General features: G+C 39.5%; 2 protein-coding genes across 2 annotated transcripts; one reads left to right on the plus strand and one right to left on the minus strand.

Annotated features, from left to right (window-relative positions):
* The first annotated feature begins 532 nt into the window (after nt 1–532).
* On the plus strand, nt 533–1,630 carry LOC131601180 (uncharacterized). Its single transcript, XM_058872951.1, has one exon. It carries the CDS (start codon nt 570–572, stop codon nt 1,086–1,088), a length of 519 nt encoding a protein of 172 aa, XP_058728934.1. The 5' UTR covers nt 533–569; the 3' UTR covers nt 1,089–1,630.
* A 3,725-nt stretch (nt 1,631–5,355) lies between these two features.
* On the minus strand, nt 5,356–8,208 carry LOC131601188 (oxysterol-binding protein-related protein 4C-like). The gene is made up of 7 exons (XM_058872961.1): nt 8,052–8,208; nt 7,769–7,924; nt 6,869–7,120; nt 6,705–6,801; nt 6,328–6,619; nt 5,820–5,922; nt 5,356–5,729 (listed from the first exon to the last, which is right to left on the minus strand). The coding sequence occupies exons 1-7, from the start codon at nt 8,052–8,054 to the stop codon at nt 5,478–5,480; spliced, it is 1,155 nt and encodes a 384-aa protein (XP_058728944.1). The 5' UTR covers nt 8,055–8,208; the 3' UTR covers nt 5,356–5,477.
* Nucleotides 8,209–25,752: the final 17,544 nt, after the last annotated feature.

Below are 25,752 nucleotides of genomic sequence, written 5' to 3' on the forward strand. Positions count from 1 at the left end.
ATATTTATTTTGTTTGTTACTTCTTATTGACTTTCATTTGAGGGACCAAGGGAGCATCACATGCACCTTTTTCACAGTTAGGTGTGTCATATCCAAGCAGAACCATTTGCAAGCATACTTCACACTTATAATTTGATTACCAAAAATATTATTTATCATTTTGTCAACTTATTTCATTTTCAAAGTAGGAAAATCCTTATGTGGACACATACCTAAAAAATTGTTTTACACACAAACAATCACAAAATTTTAATTAATTAAAAAAATAAATACTGATTTTTCTCTCTCCTTCATAATCTCAACCACCTCATGAATCCAATTAAAATCAAAATTAAAATTAAAATAAATTTAAAAAAGACTCTTTCTTATATTGGTTGTGCCTAAGAATGTGGATTTAGGGTGTGTCCATGCAAGAAAGAATTGTTCTTCAAAGTAAGCCTTTTTAAAAGCCACATGTCAACTTGACTATAAAATTATGAAATGTCAAACCCCACTTGCCACACACTCACATTAATCATGTATATAATCTGATTCATTTATAATCTATTCACACAAAAATTGAGAGAACCATGGGTGTTTGTTATTCTTGCAATACATCCTCAATATTCAAAAACATGATAAGAGTAGTTCATCTCAATGGTTTTGTTGAAGATTTTTATCAACCGATTTCAGCAAGCCAAGTTATTGGTAATCTACCAAAACACTTTGTTTGTACTTCAGTACAGCTTCTATCATCATCCTACAAACCATTGAAACGAGATAACAGTCAACTCTTACCTGGTCAACTATATTTCATCCTACCATACTCAGTGCTCCAGGCGGATGTTTCTCCTATGGATTTGGCTTGCCTAGCGAGAAGGCTCACTGCAAAAGGCAAAGCCAAAAACAAACCATGTGATTACAATAAGTCACCATCAAGGAGTCCTTGTAGAGTTGGGATGGAAGAGAAAGTTATGATGAAAGGAGGAAGAAGCTCTTGTAGAGTGCAGTCATGGAAACCTATCTTGGAAAGTATTGCTGAGAAATCGCTCAACAGGAGAAGTGAATCAGATTTGCAAGAAAGTATGTGTGTAATGATTATAAGTTAGGAAGTAGGAAGTCATAATTTATTTTAGACTTCTTGTATCTGATTTTCTAAAAAGTTTGTTTGGATGAATTTATTAATTCTTAGATAAGTCAAAAAAATATCCATGCAATTTTCTAGTTATTTGAAAACGTGTACACTGCAGCACATTTGGATATTTACAGGACAGGCTATTTTAATGATCAAAAGATGGTTTTTCTATAGTCTTTACATTCACAGCCGTGTTTTTCTTCAAGAGGCAAGCTTCTGTTCTTTGCACCAGAGGTAGGCTAGTTTTTTCTTCACTTGAGTGCTTTTTAATTGATATCTAGACTCTCAAAATACTTTTTATCAAATCCAATCACATAAAATGTGGTGGACACCTCATCTTAACCCAAAACATTAAAATATTAAATATATAAATCTTCTAAGTTGAAATTGCTACAAATTTTTAAAATATTCTTTAATATAATTTGTATCAAAATGGTTGAATATCCTAGAAGTATAATATGTATGAATATGGTAGAAGAATATAAAATTATAAGTGTATGGAAAAGCTAGATAGAAGAATCTAGAACTATCATGATACTAATCTATCATGAAAAACTCTAGAAAGAACTAAAGTAACGTAGAAATTAATAGTCACCACCATTGAGAGGTTGATGACTTGAGCATACAAATAGACAATTGGTATCTTGTAATTCATCATCCAACTAATCAATGACATAGTCTTCTTTCTAAACAATTCTCTAAAACAATATTTTATCAACAATCAACTACTAACAGTGGTATCAGAGTCTGGTTTGATTATTCACTGGACGTAGACTAACTATTTCTTCTTGCCACCAACTATTTTATTAAAACTAGAAAACAAAGTCTCTGACTCAAACATAAAGGAGTACAATTATCCACACGACTTGACTCTGTTTGAGTTCAAACCCACAACTAAAAATGAGAGAGAGAAGTTCAGGTAGGCTAACGGTCTGACCCTCTTAATTTCAAGTCCAACTAATATCGTAAATTTATGGCAAATAAGGCTTGTGTTCTGATAAAGCACAAGCGTATACAATAAAAAAATTGAGACATGCAGCCTCTGAGACTCAACTTGAATATAAGCCTAGGAAGACAAATGCAACTACTAGAGCAAGAATGAGTCCTTGTCAAATTCTTCTTCAAGAACGACAAGAAGACTCGTAAGCAACTAAGAAGCAAGAGTGATCCCTGTCAGAAGTATTCAATAATATCGACAAGGAGATTCTCATGCAAATAAATAACAAAAGGGATCCTTGTTAGAAGTCTTTAACAAGACAAACAAGGAAGATCACAAATGCAACTAAGGAGCGAGAATGAATCTCGTCAAAAGCCTTCAACAATGATGAGAAAGAGTTTAGTAACAATCATTATGATAAGTAGTGTAACAAAATTGAGTGGAGATAATGATTTTCAAAATAAATTATATTACATAAATGTATCAAAGCATGAGGAGATAGTTTCACAAATTCACATTTGAACAACTATGAACTATACTTGGAGTTACTAAGATATACATCAAGGAGGAGTGTTGAAATTGATGCACATTTCTAGGACATTCTAGTAAACATAAATGACAATGTTTTGAGAAAACTAGAATAGTCTAAAGTTTCTACATGTTTCTAAATTGTTTCAATAATTCTTATATTAACTTATAGCCTAGAAAGTTCTATGTTAATGTAACGTAGAAAAGACAAACAAAAGCCTAGATAGTTATATTCTAAAAAACATCCTGAAACACCTATAAATAGACAAACATATGTGTAATTGTATTCAAGCCTTTAAGGTCCAAATTCAATAACATTGAAGGCTTCATCATACTATTACTCTCCTCCTACAGTAAGTTGATTACCTATGTGTTTTCTCTTGTTCCGTGTTTCTAAATGCTCCAATAGTAGCTCTCACACTACTTGTTACTATATTTCAACTATCTACCAGATCTTTTTACACCATCCAACAACATTCTAAACCATCACTATACTACCTCAAATACTAACACTCTCACTTATAAAGTATCACAATTACAGTTGGAAATTTTATACACGCTGATTCCCAAACCAAACTGAGTTCATGAATCAAATAGAGATTTTAACCGACTAATCATAAGAAGCAAACAAAGATTTTAGTAGAAAAATATAAATAACTAATCAAGGAAATCAATCAATAGAATCATACTCTTGATGAAGGACCGTTGAAGCAAAGACACCAGTACGACAAAAACTCTCACAAATATATTTCACTCAAAAGAATGTTAGGCAACTTTAGTAAAAGAATAGAAAAAGTATAGAAAAGAAGAAAGAAGAGATTCACAACAAATTCTAGTGTATTTTGGAATTAGGAGGAGCCCTTTGATTATAGGAGAAGACGTGTCTAAAAAAAGGAAAATGATTCATGGGCTATTTAAAATTTAATGATTTTAATCAATTCTAACATAAAGCTAATAGATTATATAGGCCAGCTAAGAACGATTTTTAAATTCACTTTTACAAATTGATCGGAGGCGTTACAAAAGAGTTAATCCATTAATCTAATGTGTTACAACTTACAACCGTTTATATATGACTTGTTGATTAAGAAATATTCTTATTAAACAAGTTAACTAACTAGTTAATTAAGCCACTAGCAACTTGGTAAAAATATGTTTAAAGATTAGGAAACTAACTATCACTAGTACTTCACCATTTTAAAAGTATCATGAGTTTTTGTAACAATCCATTGAAAGATTGATTGGAAAAGCACAAGGTGACAATGTGATATGAAAACAATCCACATTAGGATAGTATGTCAAACTTTATGACACATGGTGAGGACTAAAGTGATAAAACAAAGTCCCACTACATACGTCCACTTCATTACACTTGTCCAAACAACTCAGTTTCAGCCCAATCCAAACTGGCAAGAAAGAAAAAAGTGTTCACAAAATAAAATTAAATATAGAAATATCTTAAATTTGTTTTCCAAATTCAATGATCAAGATATAATGAAGCATAAAGTATCAAATTAATTTAACACTGTCAACATCTTCATTTAACTCAGAAACATGCATGTTGGCTGAAAAAGTGTCTCATCTCATCCAATCCAACCTGTTTTAGAAAAATCTTACAAAAAGATGCATTGAATATACAGTTCCCATTTCTTTCAAAAGACACAAGTGGAGAGAGCCTCATTATTGAAAAATTAATAAGCATTTTGTCAACTAATTTCATTTCCAAAAAAAGCCTTTTAAAAGCGACCTGTCAACTTGACTATAAAACTATGAAATGTCAAACCCTACTTGCAACACCACTCACATGCATCATGCATATAATACCTTGATCTGATTCATTTAGAATCTACACACACACAAATTGAGAGTACAATGGGTGCTTGTTATTCTTGCAATACATCCTCAATATTAAAAAACATGATAAGAGTAGTTCATCTCAATGGTTTTGTGGAACATTTTGATCAACCAATTTCAGCAAGCCAAGTTATTGGTAATCTACCAAAACACTTTGTTTGTACTTCAATACAGCTTCTTTCATCATCCTACAAACCATTGAAACGAGATAACAGTCAACTCTTACCTGGTCAACTCTATTTCATGCTACCATACTCAGTCATGGAAACCTATCTTGGAAAGTATTGCTGAGAAGTCACTCAACAGGAGATCTGAATCAGATTTGCAAGACATTATTATTAATGTTTAGGTGACATGTATGTCTGTAGCGATTATAAGAATATATTTTAGAATCGCTTTTGTATATTGTTTTCCTAAAGATGTACTTGCCTTTGTACTTAAGAACATAATAGAACTAGGCATTGGATGTGATGTGATAAATTTCATTCAAAAACATATATTAGAAGTGAGTTATGTTTTAGCTTATTGATGTGATATCAGTTATTCAAAACTTGCAAGTTAGTAAGTAGATTGTAATTATCAATTTACTATTCAATTTTTCTTTGATGAAATGTCGATCATTTCAATGTGTTTTATCGTATCATGTTGAACAGGATGATGTATAATACTAAAAGTTGATTTATAATCGCAAAAGAACACCATGGAGTCTTCACACTGTATTTTCAAGTTTTCTAACACTTGTTTCATTCACAATAATTCACAAATTTTGTGCCATAACTCTGAATTCTGTTCAAGGTTTAATCGAGCAACTACACTTTGGATTATGATATCTCAAATGGTTTTATGGCTTTGGAATCTTTTGTATTTGAAAATAAATAAACGGATTAATGTTAAAAAGAAAAATAAAAGGACATAAAAAAACTTTGAAAAATGTTAATGTGTTACTTTATTTAACTATTACATCAAGTGCCACTCTTTCTTGACATGCAGATCAGATTAACAATTCTAACATAATTTGATATCAAACGACCTATGTGTAAATAATTAGAGGGTGATGATAGGGGCATCTGGAACCCACTTTTGAATTGGTGAACAGTTCCAGCCATCTTCATTGCTTTGAGAGACTATAAAGTGTTTAGGGATCCAAGTTTCTCCTTTTGATTCTCTTTCTCTTTGGAGAATCCTCTGTGTTTCCTCCACATTTTTCTTTGCTTCTCTTGCTTTCTCCCAATCATTATTTATGATGGCTTGGCTTAACTCACCCCAAACAAGAGCTGATTCTGTTGGCCACACATTCTGATACAATATAAACATGCTTTAGTATTGAGCTACATATGATATTCATAAAACATATAAAAACCATAATTGTTTTTCATTTGTTGTTACCTCTTGATCCTTAACAAAAGGAGTATGGAGGCCTGAAATAACTTGTTTTGCATCATATATAACTCTTACTTCTGCATTACTTGCATCCTTCAATGTTACAGTGCTGCAACATTAGTTTATATGATTATGAAACTATATATATAGAACCGACACTTCATATTAAATACGTGTTTGTTACAGTGCTGCAACATTAGTTTATATGATTATGAAACTATATATATAGAACCGACACTTCATATTAAATACGTGTTTGTTACAGTGCTGCAACATTAGTTTATATGATTATGAAACTATATATATAGAACCGACACTTCATATTAAATACGTGTTTGTTACAGTGCTGCAACATTAGTTTATATGATTATGAAACTATATATATAGAACCGACACTTCATATTAAATACGTGTTTGGTGTCTGACACTGATACGATCATACGACACTAACATAAGAAAGCTTTAAAATCACATATAGGCATATAAGATTTTAGGGTGATAGTAAGATGGATACCTATCCCAGTGACCATCAATTTTATAAAGAACATTCATTGTGAGTGAGTCAAAGATCTTCCCTTTTATCCGTCTTCGATTTCCTCCAAATCCAAAAAAAGATTGTCTTATGTAGCTCAACTCTGCTACAAGACCCGTTTCTTGGCATCGGATAGTGACATCGCCAACCCAATCAATCCCAGGAACCGGAAGAAATCTGAATAAGAAATTAGGACAGTTCATTTCATATGTCTCTCCATGATTGTGAAGACATAGCTTTCGTTTTCCATGCATTATAGCTTCTACTCCACTACCTGCATATAATTTTTTGTTTTAATAACAAAGTAAAAGAGCTTAACATAACATAACATAACATATGAATGTGTTCAAGTTTTTTACCAACAAACTTCGGAACCGGATAGTGGCACAATATAATTTCTATGTTTTCTTTCTGACCAGTGGCATGAAATGCAGATACTTGAGGATGGTGTGAAACCTGCAAAATTTAAAGAACAATAATTAGTAAAGTTTTCGAAAACACGAAACATGAAATAACAAAGTACCTGTTCAATTAAGACATTAAGGTTTCCTTTGGAGACATGGTGAGTTTCACCAAGAATAGGATTGTAAGGAGCAACTCCAAAATTCTGTGGTCTTGTAGTAGAAATGCTCCATGCCACTACTGATATGAGTCTTTCCAGTGCTGTTTTTCCATTGTTGATGTTGTTTAACAAGTCTACTTCTGTGGATGTGGAATATATGCATTCACCGTACCATTGAAGTTGTGACTTTGGCATGTTGAAGATAGGTGGTAGCTGTCAAATATATATACATATTCAAATTCAATTGACAATATAAGGTCATTGGTGTGAAAATATTTATATTCTATTTTTTAAATGGGTTCATTTTAAGAGAAAATGGAATATGCTAATTTTACACTGTCAACCAATAGAAATCAATTATTCTGGCATATCATGACAATGTAAAACTATAAAAAATGTGAAATATATCATGACAATGTAAAACTATAAAAAATGTTTTCACTTTTCACATTGAAAAAATAGTAAGATGAACACAATTATAACATCTAGATTTACACACAATCAATCACAACTTTTTTATTAATTAAACAATAAAAATAAAATTGTCTCTCTACTCGATTATCACAATCATCTCTATGATGCTAATAAAAAACGAAATTAAATTTTAAATAAATAAAATTTTAAATAAATTTAAATTTTTTCTCTCCTTATTGATCGGTCTTTTTTCTAAAAATATAGATTTAGGTTCATGTCCATGAAAGTATTTGTCTGCTAATTAAAAATACAATTACAATTGTGTTATTTAATCAAACACATATTTAAAAAAATTCCTAAATTTAAAATATGATCAAATTATTGTATAATCTAGTGTCAAAATAATATAGAAATTGAATTGATTATTGGAGATAAATGTAAACCTACCTTAAAGCGTGAGAGATCAGATCCTAACCGCACATTCTTAAAGAGGTTTAGTATTTGCTGCAACATATTTGGAGCTTTATAACTCCCTTCAGAATCTGATGACTGGTTGTCTATTAATGTTGTGAATGGCTTAGTGAGCACAATCTTCTTTGCCTCCTACACCACAAGTACACAAAACAAGATTTGGTGCTATGCTTAGTCTAGTTATCTCACAATCCAAAAACTAATAATAATATATTTACATCAAAATTTCAATTTAAAATACAATTTATAAAAAACGTACCATTTATAAAGAAGCTGTAGCTAGCTGAAGAAGAAGATTTTATGAGAGTTGATATTTCAATGGAAAAATAAACCTTATCCTCACTCACTCACAAAGTTAATACTAATCCAACACAAAGAATGCTAGAATTTAGAAATGTATAATTTTTTTTACAGTTCATATTTTTCATACTCGGCCATTGCAATAATTTAGATGGTTGGAGCCTTGGAGGTTGGTGTTATTATCACGTGTCGCATTGAATCATTTCTATTTTGCCACGTCCTACTTCTTCCAATTCATTAAAAGGTTTGTACAGTCTCATTTTTATCACCAATCAATTATTAAAAGGTGATAAAGGTGAAGGTACAAGTGGGGGTCAAGGAAGATTGTGGATCTTTAACACTTGCGAGTAGGGGTGATCAAAACCAAACCAATCCAATAAAAAACCGCAAACCAAACCAAACCGAAACCGCAAAAAACCGCATTTGGTTCGGATTAGTTTGAGTCAGTTTTTATAAAACCGCACGGTTCGATTCGGTTTGCGGCTTGTATTTTGTAAACCGAATCAAACCGCACTGTGTTACAACCTAAATTTTACTAACTCACATCTTACCCAAACTTAAACTTATTATACATTAGCATTATGATTACGAACAATTTTCTCATCCTTACACATATAATTTCAGTCTCGATCTTCTAAAATCTCTAATAACATTATCGCACCTTCTTTGCCACATACATCTTCCCTCTTTTTCTATAATCTCTACTCTCTTATATTCTTTCTTTTTCACCTTCTCATTTTTATGTAAATGTTCTGTATTTCAGTTTCGTTTGTATCGCATATCTTCTTCTCTAATCTCTCAACACTTTTTTTCTTTTTCACTTTCACTAATCTTTCGTCTCTTCTATTTTTTTGTTTCGTTATAATAATTTTTATATTGTTTTATGCTATTATTTTATGTTTAATATTCCACTTTTGTCTAATTTAATTTTTACATATTAAATGAAAATTGTTGTCAAAATATGACGAGTTTTGTTGTTATTTGATAGTGTATGAATGTATAAATACAAAATTATGTTATCATCTATATGTGTATGTATGGCTCAATAAAATATTTGTAAAAAACCGAACCAACCGAACCGAACCAAACCGCATTAGCTTGGTTTGGTTTGGTTCGGATTTTTTTAAAAGCCAACCGAACCAAACCAAACCGCACTATTTTTTCTCTTGCGGTTCGGATGATATTTTTCGTCAAAACCGCCCAAACCGCACCGCAAGCACCCCTACTTGCGAGACAACAAAGAGAAAATCCATACCACTGTTCAGCAAGAAACATACAATATTATGATTGCTAATAATGTTCGAAATCAAAGTGAAAATAATTTCTTGCTTTATGAACAAAGGATAAATTCAAGCCCCTTCACTTGGACAAGATTTAATCTTGATAAAAAAATTTTTTTTTTTACCAATATGCCACTCTATAAAAATAAAATTCCAAAATGCCACCCTCTGAATTTTATTTCTCAAAATGCCATCTTTTCTGACCGTTTTGCAGGTGGTCGTCGTTTGAAATGGAAGGTGATCGTACCTGATCAGAAGAATCGTCAAGGCAGCGGAATCTGGCTTGGAGAGCAAGATGGGGGGGTACCTGCAAGGTTCTCCGATGCTTAAGTTAGTAGCTATCAGAGAATGAGGGTTGAGAGTAAAGAATGGAATACCTGACCCTCTAGTGAAAGAGGGTATTTATAGCCCCCAGCGCTGGGCCAAGGTTCCCTAATTGGGCCAAATCCAACTGGAGGCCCACGTGCTAGGGAACTGCCAGAACGTCCCGTGCTAGGGCTGAGTCAGCAGGAGACTCACGTTCTGGATGAGCATAGCGTAGGGTTCGGAGATGGTTGACCGAATCCTCCGCTGCGTGACGCGTGGTCTTCGCGCGTGGATAACTCTTGACGGTTATCCAGTAAATGGGCCCAAATGACTTGGGCCTGCTCGGCTAGTGGGAAGAGCTGGGCCTGCTCGGCCCAGTCCAGAACAGGAGCCCCCCAAGTCATTAGTCTTTGTGAGAGTGATGACTTTAACCAAGAGGCTGGCCGAGCAAGAGTACGAATGTTGGTCGTCAACTGGGCTCTCATCGTACGCTTAGGTTGGCGGGGAGAGAAGTTGCTGCTGGGTGTAAGAGCAAAGGGTGATCGGGTGGCGTCCTCTAAGACCAGTCGAGGAGACGACTGTCCCTTGGTTTCCTCTTGATACGTTTTGGTTGCTTCTTGTCAGTGTGGCTGACAGGTGGCAGTTATGGAGACTGTCATCATTGCAGCGCCGTTTTTAGGCATAAATGCAGACTGCGCCGCTTGGGTTTTCAAAGTTGTTTCGTGACGTGGCACCTTTTCGTGGATGGAGCCGTCTTGAGGATGTAGGCAATGATGGCGTCTCCTAGGCTGCCTAGGCTATCATGACATCCTTTGGCCTCCTTTCCCTATATAAGAAGCGAGAAGACCATTCATTTGTCACTTAACATTTTGCAAACTTCCCAAGACTCGCTCACAGCTCTCTTCTTCGTCTCGCACATCTTTCCTCCGCTTCTTCAAGTAAGTTCCTCGTCTCCTCCTTGCTTCTATTTAAGTTTTATGTTTTAGCTTTGAGTGCGGCGGGCAGGATTCATGAGTATATCGAGCAAGGTTCGTGAGTTTGCCGAGTAGTCCTAGGAGATCTTTATTTTTCCTATGCGTTTGCCGAGTGAGATTTGAGTGAGCGGGGCAAGAATAGTTGAATGAGACGTCCAGGCTTTAGATTTAATCAAGAGTAGTTCGAATGAGACGAGCGAAGGAGATTGCGTGCCCCAGTTAGGGTATGAGTTTGCCGGAGAGCTAGATGCACTTACCGTCCATCGCTGTACGTGACGACTTTATTTTGCGGGTGCTTCTAATTTAGTTCGTCGGTATTCGATGGGAGGTGGAATTCCTTCCTCGTCTCTTTTCCTCGCCCTTTCACTTGACTTGCGGTGGAAGGGTGGATTTGACCAGTCGAATTCACTGTTTCCTCTGCTTTTCAGGTAAATGGCCGACGAGAACAAAGACGATGTCGTCTTCGACATATCAGACGAGGATGAAGTTGTTGGTTGCTTGCAGGACGAGGGCGTTCCCGTCGTCGAGACTTCCCCGAGGAAACTCGAGGAATGGGTGGCCGTTGCTCCGAGGACGATTGCGTCGCGCTTCTCGACACGTCCTAAGGAAGCTTTTAACGTCATCGAGGACCTTGACCAGGACGAGGAGCCTTCTTGGGGCGCCTTTGTGCCTAAATCTCATCAGAGGATCTGCTCGCAATTCCCTGGTCCTCGTTTCGCAATGTATGAGTTCGTCTTTAAGGAGGCTGGTCTCCGTCTTCCCTTCACTCATTTGCAACGGAGTATCTTCAGTTGGTTGCGCTTGTGCCCGTCTCAGCTTCATCCCAACGCTTTAGCGTTCTTAAGAGACTTCGAAGTCGTATGTGGGTACTTGGAGGTCGAAGCGACTCTGCCTCTTTTCTTTAGAGTGTTTCATTTGTAGAAGTTGCGCGATCTGGACGGCAAGTGGAGTTGGGTGTCCTTTAAGCAGCCGAAGAAGCTGTTCGCCATTTATCAGGACTCTATCAAGCATTTCAAGAGTCGGTATTTTATAATCAAGCCGCTCACTCCTGAGGCCGAGAATCATTTGTTCGAGGAACGCGAGTATATTGAGGACGGGGTGAGGAGAGTGGGCCCCTCTGCTCGGTTCCCGTTGGAGTGGCAGCCCGACCACTTCGAGCATGGGACCGACTATTATATCTTCCGGGACGAGGATCTCAATGAGCGCGATACGGGGGGGTATCAGCGGCTCGCTTCTTTCGTGGACGGGTTTAGACCGGCAGTATGTACATATCCCAACGGGGATCCCTTATTCGAGGAAGATGGAGGTCCTGTGCTGGAGCCTCGGCATATCAACACAAAAGCTATCCTCGAGTGTGGGAGTTACGGGGATGCGATAATTTTGTTAGGTGAGACAACTATTTCTTGTTCGAACAATATCCTTTCGGTTCTAACTCTTTATTTTGCAGGAAAAATGGCCGACCTTCATGACAAGATTGTGAAGATGAGGGCAAAGAACAAGGGGGCCGTCAAGCTGACCGTGAAGCGATCGCGGGTCGAGGAGGTCAAGGCGGCTGCTGCGGGTGCGCCTGATGGTGGCTCCCCTTCGTCGGTTGGGACGACTTCGGGAAGTTCTCCGGCCCGAACTTCACCCCCTTATCAATGACAACCCTTCTGAGGATGACATAGTGATGCCCTCATGTACTCTGCACAGGGGGATCTTCTCGAAGAGAAATGTGCTGCTGGAGCGCGAGGAGGTGAGGCATATAGTCAGGCGCGATCGGGCGGCCCGGGATAAGGACTTGTCCGAGGATCTTGAAGGGATGATGAGGGTGGCCGCCCTGGCCTTGGCCCTCAATGCCCAAAGGGTATGCCCTCAGAAGGACTACGATGCTCTGCAGACCAAATATGATGAGCTAGAGCACGAGTTTGAACAGTACAAGGATAAGTATGAGGTTCAGAGCGGCATTGTTGAAGACCTCTATAAAGAGCAGAACAAGGTCAGGAGTTTGGAGGCCGAGGGAGAAAGGCTCCGTGAGGGAATTGCTGAGTTAGAGAGGTCTCATCTCCCTGCTGCCGAGGAAGATGAAGACGAGAAAGCCTTGGTGACCCGCACCCAGCTTCTGGGAAAGGTGAGGGAGCTGGAGGTCGACTGTGTTGCTACCCTGGGGGTCGGATTTAGAGCTGCGGTGGATCAGCTGAAAGTCCTCAATCCGCGCTTGGTGACGAAGGGCATCGGTCTGTACAATAAGGTTGTGGACGGACGGATTGAGTCAAATCCGGAGTTCGAAGATTGGGAAGATGAGCAGGAGCCCCAGGGTGAGGACAACGGTGCCGAGGAGGAGGATGGCGACGTCTGACCGGTTTCTTTTTAATAGTGGCCTGCGTGCCAACATTTTGTGGCCTGCGTGCCAATGTTTTGTGGCCTGCGTGCCAAAGTAGTTAGTTGGGCAATGCCCGGATAATTTTTGTAATATTTGGATATCTCCGGCCAGTTTGGTCGGTTTTTAATACTATTCTATGTTTATTTGTGCTTATCTGATTTTTATTGTCGAATATTTATGTTTGTGCTCGGCCGAGGTTTATAGCCCGGGCGTGTAGGGAACGATCCGGGTGCGCAGAGCAGGTGTGCGCTATAAGCGAGCTCGAGGCCGTGGTCGGGGCTAGGTGCTCGCGGCGTGAACGATCCCATCGCGAGCTGGGGTTCTACCTTGCAGGTACTTCTGCGGAGGGTCTGTGTGTAAGGCCCGCCGCGTAGTCGGCTTTGCCTCCTGATAGGGGTTATCCGATCGAAGCTGTCGTGGAGCATACGTGCTTGTACCATGGCACGAGTCCTTGCCCAGCCTTTCCCCGTGTTCGCTACGAGCGGCCGGGTAGTGTTAGGTTGTTCCTAACTGTAATAGCGTCTGAGTTTTTCAGCGTTCCAAGGTCGAGCAAGTTTTTTGCCGAGAAGGTTCTCGAGGTAATACGCACCGTTTTCGGTTTTATCGTAAACTCGGTACGGGCCTTCCCAGTTCGGGGCTAGTTTGCCCTCGCGCGAATCTTTCATGTTTCTGCGGAGAACCAAGTCTCCGATTTCGAATCCGCGTTTGATGACTTTAGTGCTATGGCGTAAGGCTATCTGTTGTTTCAATTTCGCCTCTCGGAGGGAAGATCCTGTTCGGATTTCCTCGACCATGTCGAGCTCTTCTCTCATAGCTTCGTCATTGAGTTCCTCCTCGAGAGGTGACTCAGTCCCACGAGAGGGTTCTCGGATCTCCACGGGAATCACGGCTTCGGTGCCATAGGTTAACTTGAACGGTGTTTCGCCTGTGCTCGAATGTGGGGTCGTCCTGTATGCCCAAAGGACGCTGTGTAGCTCTTCGACCCAAGCCCTTTTCGCCTCGCCCAACCTTCTCTTTAGTCCACGGAGAATGACCCGGTTGACGGCTTCAGCTTGTCCGTTCGTTTGAGGGTGCTCGACCGAAGTGAAGTGCTGTTTCGTCCTGAATTTGGTTACAAACTCCTGGAATTTTCTGTCCGTGAACTGGGTGCCGTTATCGGTTATGATCGCCTGTGGCACCTCGAACCGAGCGAGTATGTTCCGCTTATAAAAGCGGAGTACGTTTTGGGACGTGATTTTAGCGAGCGCTTCAGCTTCTATCCATTTCGTGAAGTAATCAACAGCGACCACTAGGTATTTATTCTGGTAAGACCCGACCGGGAAAGGTCCGAGGAGGTCCATTCCCCAGGTGGAGAAAGGCCAAGGCGAGGAGAGAGATTTGAGCTCGTTCGGGGGAGCCAGGTGCATGTCGGCATGGCGCTGACATTTGTCGCATTTCTGGACGTATTCTTTGGCGTCTCGCTGCATGGTCGGCCAATAGTAGCCGGCTCTGAGGGCTTTCCTCGCAAGTGATCGTCCGCCGAGGTGTTGGCCGTTGATTCCTTCGTGAAGCTCTTGGAGTACCTCAAGTGCTTGCGAGGCGTCGATGCATTTAAGGAGAGGGATGGAGAAGCCTCGTCGGTATAGTTTGTTTTCGATGATAGTATACGAACAGGCTCTTCTTTTAATCGCTGAAGCTTCCTTCGCGTCAGCGGGAAGTTCGTCTCTCGTGAGGAAGTTATATACTGGGGTCATCCAGCAATGGTCGTCCCCGATAGCGAATATTTGTAGAGCTCGCGCGTTTTCGTCTATGCTTGGCCTGGGTAGGATTTCCTGGATAACCGACTTGTTTCCTCCTTTCTTTCTTGTGCTCGCAAGTTTGGATAATATGTCGGCATGCGAGTTGTGTTCTCCGGGGATATGCTCGACTTCTGCTTTGACGAATTTTTTCATCTTATCCTTGACGAGCGCGAGGTACTCGGCGAGTACGTCGTTTTTGGCCTGGTAACCGCCGCTGATGTGGGATGCGACGAGTTGGGAGTCTGTGTAGATCTTGACCTCCCGTGCACCGAGATCCTCGGCAAGTCTCAGGCCTGCAAGGAGGGCTTCGTACTCGGCCTGGTTGTTCGACGTGTTGAAAGATAGGACTAAAGATACGTCGATGATGAGTCCTTCGTCGTTTTATAAGATAATTCCTGCCCCGCTTCCTGAACTGCTTGAGGCGCCATCTACGTAAATGGTCCATTTGTTCCTGGTCGGGTCCGGGGAGTCGGCTATCGAGGTCATCTCTGCTACGAAGTCTGCTAACGTCTGAGCTTTTAATGCCCTCCTGCTTTCGTACTGTATGTCGAACTCCGATAGCTCGAGGGACCATCTCAGCATTCTGCCGGCCATATCTGGTCGGCTGAGGAGTTGCTTGATGGGTTGATCTGTTCGAACGAAGATGGTGTGGGCGAGGAAATAGTATCGCAGCCTTCTGGCCGCTATCACTAGGGCCATGGCGACTTTCTCGATCTGTTGGTATCGCACCTCGGGCCCTTGTAGGGCTTTGCTGGTGAAATATACGGGTTTTTGCCCGTCTTTGGTTTCTCGGATCAAAGCCGCGCTGACTGCTTCGTTTGAAACGGCTAAGTACAGATACAGAGGCTCGTTGTCATCGGGTCGAGAAAGGACGGGCGGTTTGGAGAGCACTTGCTTGAGGTGTGAAAGTGCTTGCTCGCATTCTTCGGACCATTCAAAGGTCGCTTCTTTTCGTAGCAGTTTAAAGAAAGGGAGTGCGTGTTGGGCGGATTTCGCGACGAAACGTGATAGTGCAGTGAGCATCCCGTTTAAGACTTGGATGGATTTTTTATTGTTAGGAGTGGGGAGTTCAGAGAATGCTCGGCATTTATCCGGGTTGGCCTCTATTCCCCGTTCGGTCAAATAGAAACCGAGGAATTTTCCTGCTCGGACGCCGAAGGTGCACTTCTCCGGGTTGAAGCGCATCTTGCAGGACCTGGCCCGCTCAAACACCCGCTCGAGATGGGAGGTGTGGTCGGTGTCTTCTCGAGATTTGACGATCATTTCGTCCATATATACCTCGAGGGTATCGCCGATCTCTCCTCGGAACACTTTGTTCATCATCCGTTGATACGTGGACCCAGCGTTTTTGAGGCCGAAGGGCATTACGTTGTAGTAATAGTTGCCTGACTCCGTCATAAACGCTGTGCACTGCTTATCGCTCCTCGCCATGGGGATCTGGTTGTAACCTGAATAAGCATCCATAAAAGACAATAGTTTATAGCCGGCCGAGTTGTCGACTAGTCTATCAATGTTAGGTAAAGGATAGGCGTCTTTTGGACATGCCCGGTTAACATCAGTGTAATCAACACACATTCTCCATTTTCCATTAGATTTCTTAACAAGTACAACGTTTGAGAGCCAAGTTGAATACTTGGCCTCGGAAATGAAATTTGCCTCTAGGAGGTCTTTTACATCTTTCTCGGCAGCCTCCGCTTTCTCGGGGGACTGCCGATGCCTACGTTGAACTACGGCCTTCGCGGCTGGATCGATGGAGAGGTGGTGGCAGGCGACCTCGGGGTCGAGTCCGGGCATTTCTGCGGCGCTCCAGGCGAACAAGTCTGCATTGGCTCGAAGGCAGGCCACGAGCTGCTTCCTTGGTAGATCTGGGATGCCCTTGCCGATCTTTACCGCTTTGTCGGGGTTGTCGCCCAAGGGGACCAGCTCGAAATCTCCGTCTGGGACAGGTCGGACGGGATGAGGTGCCTTTGATCGCGTCTCTTCCCCGATCTTCAGTTCTTCTTCTGTAAACCGTGCATCAAGGTCGACTGAGTTGACGTTGGTTACCTGATGCTGGTCTTCTCGAGGATGTTTGTCTTCGGCTCTTGGCTTTTTGTTGGAGCTTGTTGGAGGGGCGGTCAGTTCTAGTCCCTTGACGGAGGCGTCGAAGATTCTCCTGGCAGCTTCAATATCGGCGTTGATGGTGGCCACTCGTCCTGTCCTCGTGTAAAACTTCATCTTTAAGTGGACAGTGGACGGTACGGCAGTTAGCTCGGCTAGAGTGGAGCGCCCGATAATGCAATTGTACAGGGTTTTGCAGTCGATCACCAAGAATCTGGTTTTGACCTGCCTGGAGGCTTCCCCTTCTCCGAAGGTGACAATCAGCTCGACGTAACCCCATGGTTTGGTGGTAGCTCCGTTGAAACCTTGGAGGTCCGAACCCACATAGGGAGTGAGGTGTGAGTCGTCCAGCTGGAGTGTCTGGAAGAGGTGGGAATACATGATGTCGACCAAGCTGCCTTCGTCGACCAGGACCCGTCGGACGTCGAAATTCGCCATTCTAGCTCGGACGAGCAGGGGAATTGTGGCGTTTGGAGCTCCGCCGGGCAGTTCTTCCAGGTAGAAGGTGATTGGTTCTGACTTTCCCCGGAACTTTCGCAGCGTAGGGCCGAGGTCCGCGTTGGCGCTGAGCAACTCATCGAACTTTCTCTTCACTGAACTGATGGTGAGGGAGCCTGGATCCCCGCCGTTGGAGACGACCATGGTGAATGGGAAATTTTCCCATTTGCTGAGTGCGGCAGGGGTCCCGACCGATGGCATGAAATCCTCTGGTCGGGTGACGGACAGTGCTACTTGTAGGGGCCTGTTATCCGGCGAGTTCCCTTCGTCAGAGTTTCTTTGGTCGTCCCTTCGGGAAAGTTCCCCTTTCTTTGTGTATCTTGAAAGGCGACCCTCCTTGATCAGTGTTTCAATGGCATCTTTGAGATGGATGCATTCCTCGGTCAGATGGCCGTGACTCTTGTGGTATTTGCAGTACTTTGACTTGTCGGTTCCTGGCCTTGCAGGGTTCGACTTCGGGGGCCTGATGTTTGATTTCTTGAAGTCGGTGTTTTGGCATTCGGCCAGGATCCTCTCCCGTGAGGTGTTCAGAGGGGTGTAGTCGTTGAAGTGACCAGATGGTCCTCGGCGATCTTTGATGTCGAGAGATCTGTCTTCTTTCCTTTTTTCATGCCCTCGCTTCGAGCCTGAGTGCTCATAGTTTGAACCGCGAGCGGCGTCATTACCTCGCGAGGCTTTGATGGCAGCAGCCTCTCCTTCCTCGAATGCGATGAAAGCTTGAGCTTTGCGAAGGAGGGCGTTCATGGAGCGGACCTTCTCAATCTTGATGGCCTTCTTAAAGTCACTGCCGGGGAGAAGTCCTTGTTCTAAGAGGTATCTCTTCATGTAGTCTTCCGTGTGTACTTGTATGGCCTCCTTGTTGAATCTGTTGAGGTAGTCCCGAAGAGGTTCGTTGGGTCCTTGTATCACGGCCTCGAGATTGGCCTCCGATTTCGGTTGTCGTCGGGAGGCTGTGAAGTGGCTCAAGAGTTCCTTGAGGTCGGTCCAGGAATAGATGGAGTTGGGACGAAGGTTTCTGTACCAAGTCATTGCTCCCTTCCGGAGGGTGTTCGGGAAGATGCGGCACTTGATAGAGCCCTTGACGACGTGGTAGTCCATGACCGCTTCGATGCTCCGAATATGGTCGTCGGGGTCAGTGGTTCCATCGTATTGGTCCAACACTAGAGGTTTTTCCATCCCTCGAGGGAGGCGGGCTCTTCGGATGCTCTCGGACAAACGGCTGCGGAAGTCCTCTTCGTCGCTCGGTCCTGGTGAAGTTGAATGTTTGCCTCGCCGGGGTCTTCCCTGGTCCTTGTCGGGGCTGACGCGATTGTCCTGAGGAGGAGGACGCTCGCGGGGTTTCAGCACAGCCTTGGAAGGGCCCCGATGATCCTGCTCCGGGGAGAGGCTTCTCGCTTAAGTGACATCTGGTCTCTGATTCTTCCTGCTCTTTCTTGGTGGAGAGCGGGAATATGATCTCCGGCGGCGATGTCTTCTAGGTGGAGAGCGCGAAGAAGATGGGGAACGCCGACGGTGTCTCCTCGGTGGTGAGCGCGAGGAGGAGTAGGAGCGCGACCGGTAGTGTCTCCTCGGAGGGGAGCGGTGTCGTCGTTTCCTTTCCAGCTCGTGGATACGGTCGTCCTGAAGTCAGAGGAGGTTGTTCGTCTTTTGCAGTTCTTTGAGCAGACGGACGGTGATGGGATCATCATCCTCGGGGATGTTGAGCGGCTCTTCCTCTTCTTCATGACGGGCTCTCCGCCTGTCGGAGGTGTGGGTGAATGAGGAAGCAGCGTGCCCATCTCTGGCGTCGGTCTCGTTCTCGTTCTGGGATCAATCAGGTTCAGTCTGGGGTCGGGTCTGCTCGTCTTCCCCGTTCTGAACGTGTCCCTCGGGATGAACTTGTTCGACGTTCTGAACTTGCTGAAAGCTGTGCACATGCTGGATGTTCTGGATTTGTTGCCTCCGGGGTTGCGAGGTCTCATGTCTCGGCCTTCTCTGTCCGGCAAGAGCATGTTATGGTCCTTCCTGCCGGCGATGATTCGTCACCTCGCGGGTGGAATCTTCGATCAGCTTTTCCAGGAGGAAGGGATCGGGGTTTGGGATGTTGTTGTTGTTAGCCATGACGATCGTGAAAGGTAATGCTTTGATCTTTGTTAAAGAAGGGGGAGCAAGATTCCCACAGACGGCGCCACTGATCGTACCTGATCAGAAGAACCGTCAACGCAGCGGAATCTGGCTTGGAGAGCAAGATGGGGGGGGGGGGGTACCTGCAAGGTTCTCCGATGCTTAAGTTAGTAGCTATCAGAGAATGAGGGTTGAGAGTGAAGAATGGAATACCTGACCCTCTAGTGAAAGAGGGTATTTATAGCCCCCAGCGCTGGGCCAAGGTTCCCTAATTGGACCAAATCCAACTGGAGGCCCACGTGCTAGGGAACTGCCAGAACGTCCCGTGCTAGGGCTGAGTCAGCAAGAGACTCACGTTCTGGATGAGCATAGCGTAGGGTTCGGAGATGGTTGACCGAATCCTCCGCTGCGTGACGCGTGGTCTTCGCGCGTGGATAACTCTTGACGGTTATCCAGTAAATGGGCCCAAATGACTTGGGCCTGCTCGGCTAGTGGGAAGAGCTGGGCCTGCTCGGCCCAGTCCAGAACATAAGGCATGCAGTGGCTCTTCATAAGGCCGCCGTTTCAAACTGAGGGCATGTATTTTTTTTTTTTTTCATTTTTTCTATTTTACAGAATTTTTAATGATTTTATTTTTTTTTTGTTTTATGTAATTAGTTAATAATTATAATTTAATTATTTAAATTACTAAAAATTAAAAAAATATTTTTTTAAAAATAAGATCAGGCCCCTTCTGCCAGTATTTTTGGAGGGAAAATATAGTACACTCTTTTATTTTTGGCGGAAAATATTATTAACTATTAATAATTTATTTTTATTTACTCATTAATTTTAGTGTTCTTCAATATTAATAAATTATAAATTATTTTATAGTTAAATTTATTTTATTATTCTACAAATTTTTTTATTGTTCTTTAATATTAATAAATTATTTTATTGTAATTTAAAAATTTAATTTTTTTTTAATTTTTAATAATTTAAATAATTAAATTATAATTATTAACTAATTATATAAAACAAAAAAGATTTTAAAATCATTAAAAATTCTGTAAAATAGAAAAAACGAAAAAGAAAAAAATACATGTCCTCCGTTTGAAACGGCGGCCTTATGAAGGACCACTGCATGCCCTCCATTTCAAACAGCGCCCACCTGCTAAACAGTCAGAAAAGATGGCATTTTGAGAAATAAAATTCAGATGGTGGCATTTTGGGACTTAATTTTCGTGGGGGTGGCATATTGGTCAAAAATCCAAAAAAAAAGTTTATTTCTGGACTAAAAAAATTTTGTTTGACCGCGGGAAAAGATTGGTCTATATATAATTTGGTTCAGGGTATTATGAGAGACTGTGAGGAGAGTAAGGGTGACCTCACGCGCCCGACCCACATTGATTTTTCTAAAGCTAGTTATAAGTATTTAAAAACTCACTACTAAGAAAAATATTTTTTACATCGGATGAAAAATAACTTTTATTTTGGTTTAAAGGACGGAGTTATGAAGAAGGGTGTTATGAAAAATGCACCACATTTCACCTCGAGCTAAAGGATGAGAGAAAAATTGAGAAGCACGCTACTTTTCCCTCGTTGTAAGTCACAATCGAAGGGCAAAGTGACACTAGTTTCATGAGTTCGTTTCTCAGCAATATTTTTTTGTATTTTTCGAATCTAAAAATCATGTCACCTTTCTCCTCGGTTCGACACTAAATTGAGGTGATAATATCAATTTTTTCTCTTAATTCCATCTGCTAACCGAGGTGAAGATGTTAGTGGGACAATTTTTACCTCGATTGGATGTTCTAATCGAGAGAAAATCTCTTATTTAAAAAAAACACTTTACAAAATTTTCATTTTAATCTGTTTTTTTTTGAAGCAGAACATAAATTCTACATGTTGTTATTTTGTAAAATCTATAAGTTTTTAAACCAATGTCAAAATGTCTCACGTTCTTTCTTTACAACAAAACTAAAACATCTACAAATGGTTAACCAACAAAAGCAAAAAGCAAAGTTATCCGACTTGAACGCACGTCCTTAAGTCTTCTTTTATGAATGGTGTCGGGTCGTTAAACACCTATGTATAATTTAAATGACATTTAAAAACCATTATGATAATACAAAAATAACATTAAATCTTCAATAAAAACAACAACATTAAATCTTCAAATAACTAATCTCAACGAAAACGACAACAACAACATTATATTTTCAATCCCAAGAACAATAATAACATTAAACTTATTACTAACAACAACAACATTAATTTTGCTTACAATAACAAGAAGATCAAACATTTTACTAACACAACAACTACTACAACAACAAATAAATAAAATCATTAACCATGCAATCTCAATAAATGAATGCCACAACACAAATAATACCACTTACATTTCGGGTAATAAATCTCAGAGCTTTACTTCTAAAGCTATGCAACATATGGTATACCTCCAAAACTCTACATGTTAAAAAAATGTTTAAAAGTAAAGTGAACATTTTAGTATTATAAATATAAATTACTAAGTCATATAAAATATTTACTTGTTAGTTTTCTCATATACATTCTTGATTATCATAACAAATAGCATGCGCGTCGTCTGAATCATTTTGTTCATATGATCGTTCGCACGTGTGTTGTGAAAAAACGAGTCTAAAAAATATAAAGAGTTAAATCTTGATTTTCATCACTAGCAAAAACGTGTTTTCCTTGTAGAACAATTGACCATCTATGGTTAGAAGGATCAGTGAATAAAACACTTGTTTTGCTTGAGATACTATGATGAAGGGTTCACTCATATAAGCTTCCTTGCGGAGGTAAACCCATATGAATCATAATTCATTGATTTGTACATCAATGTTATTGTCAAATGACTTGCACTTAAATAAAGGAACTTTAAATATAGCAAATAAATCTTTCAAATCTCCTCAATGATCCCAAAAATACGATATAGATGCCATTACAATGTTCTTATTTTTAGAACTAGAGAAGTACATGGATTCAACCTCAACCAAAACCCTAATATTTTACATGGTACTACGATCATCCTTTGATTTTGTGTAGAATAAAAATTTACTGATGTCGTATACAGTACAAATTACTACATGTAGGCATATATGACACTCATTTAATTGTCTCAGATGCACTCTCATCTTTAGAAACTCTTTCACTAAACCAATTTATGAAACTTTAGTTATGCTTTATCAATAATCATTTTTACCTCATCTATGAGAATTTTTCATTAATAAGTCTTTTGTGAGTGATTAAGTAAAGGTTGAACTACAACGTTATTCAATATATACAACTGTGCTTGAACAACTATATCTCAGGTCATTGACTTAACATTTAAACCTTTAATTCCTCTACCTCCATATCTTTCATCGTGACGAGACTTGAAAATTTCAATAGAATTTGTTCTTGACAAATAGTTTGAACAAAACTCAATAGCCTCTTCTAATATGTACCTTTCAATGTTTAAAGCTTTCAAACCGTGTTGATTCTTATTATACCCTTTAAAGATCTCCATGTAATGTTCTGCACAATATATCCACCTTAAAAAAACTAGGCCACAAAATTTAATCTTCCTAACTAGATCGTGGACTTTATTACATATAACATTGAAGAAAAATCACAATCTAGTCATATTTTCCCTTACTTTTTTGCATGATGCCACAAATAGCCACTGGTAGAAGTTGTTGCATCAAGACATGACAGTCATGAGATTTTAAGCCAATTAATTTGAGATCTTTCATCGATACAAGTTTCTTGATATTTGAGTACCCTTGGGGAACTTTGATACCTTGCAAGAACTTATAAAAACTTCTTGTTTATTTTCTATATGGAATGTGACGTGATCAGGGAAAATATGTTCTCTTATCTATTTCTTTTGGGGATAATTATTGTCGTATACCCATCCCCACCAGATTTGGACAAGCATTTTAATCATCTTTTGTCTTGTTTTTAATGTTGAGAAAAGTTCCAATCAAACTATCACACATTTTTTAATATTCATCATCAAGACAATGTCTTACATCGAGGCTAAACCAATATGGAAGATCCAAGAACACCGACATATTTTTCCTTACTTTTTCTCTAGTGTTCCTTTTTTGTTTTTTCCAAAGACAACATTAATATGTTGTTGTCGTTTATAATTTTCTCCTCATTTTAGAGCTTTGGGGAGATATCAAAATCATGTTTTCCATTAAAATTACGACGCAATTTACGATATGGATGATTGGGTATTAGAAATGTGATACACTTCTCTTGTCCCCGGTCTTAAGGGAAGAACATATATGGCTTAGAGTATAAGTATCAGTTCCTTATTCCTGGTCTTAATGTCCCTAGAGCACATATTCATGTTCTCACATTTGAACTTGAGTCTATAAGTGTTCTTGGTTCTCCAATGGTTGAACTTGTTCTTGAGTCTATAATTGTTCATGGTCCTTCAGTATCTTCTATTTTGCTAAAAATAGTGCCTTCAACACCAACTCTAATATATTAGAGAAGAAATAAACTCAACCCGCTCCAGAAACAATTCTATTGTCTGAATCAGAAATAAGTATTGATTCTCATATTTTTAATAATTATGATAGTGGCCCTAATTAGTTACCTATTGTTTTAAGAAGATATAAAAGGACATGTCCCTTTATATGTGCTATATATACAGGTAACTACAATTGTGTCTGTGATTTTGATGATTAAAAGAATGTAATGTAAATATGAGCATCATCAAAATAGAAGAAAAAAATCAAAGTTATCATAAATCAAGGCTAAGAATGTTCTCGTGTTGAGAACTAAAATAATAAAATGTAAAGATCAACAACAAAGAAATTGATGTCTATGAAAGCTCCCCTGATCTCGTACCTTAGTGTATTTTTATCTATAGTTCGTTTGGTGCATTGGATAGAATAGAGACATGATAAAATAGAGAGTTGCATAGAGACAGAATATGATACTGATAGGATAAACACTTATAATACCATGTGTTTGGTGCACACTAAATATGAAACTGAATAACATTATTTTATGTTGTGATGTGTTTGGACGCACTTGATAATGACCGGATAATATATATCTTCCTATAATTATTATAAAACAAAAACAATATTAAAACTAATATCAAATTAAAATTGTCATACACATACATATAAGTAGCATATCTTAACATAGATAAATAATTATAAAAATAGAGGTGACTATGTTCATATTTTTAATGGAGTACTCTTTCTCCATTTAACGCTTAATCCTCCTAATATTTATTAAAAGAAAAACAATTTTCTATTAGCAAATATATAAAAGTTAATACTAAACATATTAACATCAATTTTTTTTAAAACATGACCAATCATATAAGTTAGACATACGATACTCATATAAAATGTGAGATCCAACCACTACAGGAAGGATCATATTCTACATGAAATTATATCACTTAAACTCATTATTTTTTTAATATATTTTTTTCTAACACATCTCTCATAGTCTCATGACTTTGTTTCAGTTTTATCTTTCTCCTTTTTTTTAATTTCTCTGGCTTTTTTTACTATATCATTTTATTCTTTTTGATCACCACGCTTCCTTTACAATTTTCTTTTTTAATTTTGTCTCTACTCTTCAAACTCATAATCTCATAATCTTTTTTTTTTATCGCCAACCCTTATTAGTTCTTTTTGAAAAAAGTAGTAAGAATTTAGAATTCAATATTTTCAATTTTAAATTATTAATGTCAAAAACTACTTTTAGTTATTTTGTTTGAAGTTTTTTTTTTTAACTTTTAATTTTTTATATGATCATATCTTCAACTGAGATCTATAATATTTATTTTAGAGAAAGCATTTACTTTTTATATATTAGATTTTGACAACTTATCTCTAAAAGAACTATAGCATTATGAGGGAACTTGTTTTCTCTTATGAAAAACTAGTAACAAACTTTCGCGTTCGCACGGGTTCTGCTACGGGACGCACATTTGTTTCATATGTTTATTTTTTAATAGAAAAGTATCGGGTACCCGTAAAAAAATAATAATTGAATGTATAGTTAATACAAAATATTTTGATCAATAACTTCATGTCCCGTTAATAATCAATATTTTGATAAATAACTTCATGTTCCCGTGTACAAATATTAGTTTGCTCAATAACTTCATGTCCCCGTGTACCTTAAAAAATATTTTGATCAGTAACTTCATGTCCCGTAAATAATCAATATTTTGATCAGTAACTTCATGTCCCGTTAATAATCAATATTTTGATCAATAACTTCATGT

This window comes from Vicia villosa, linkage group LG1, assembly GCF_029867415.1.
Source record: "Vicia villosa cultivar HV-30 ecotype Madison, WI linkage group LG1, Vvil1.0, whole genome shotgun sequence".
In the NCBI taxonomy this organism is placed as follows: domain Eukaryota; kingdom Viridiplantae; phylum Streptophyta; class Magnoliopsida; order Fabales; family Fabaceae; genus Vicia; species Vicia villosa.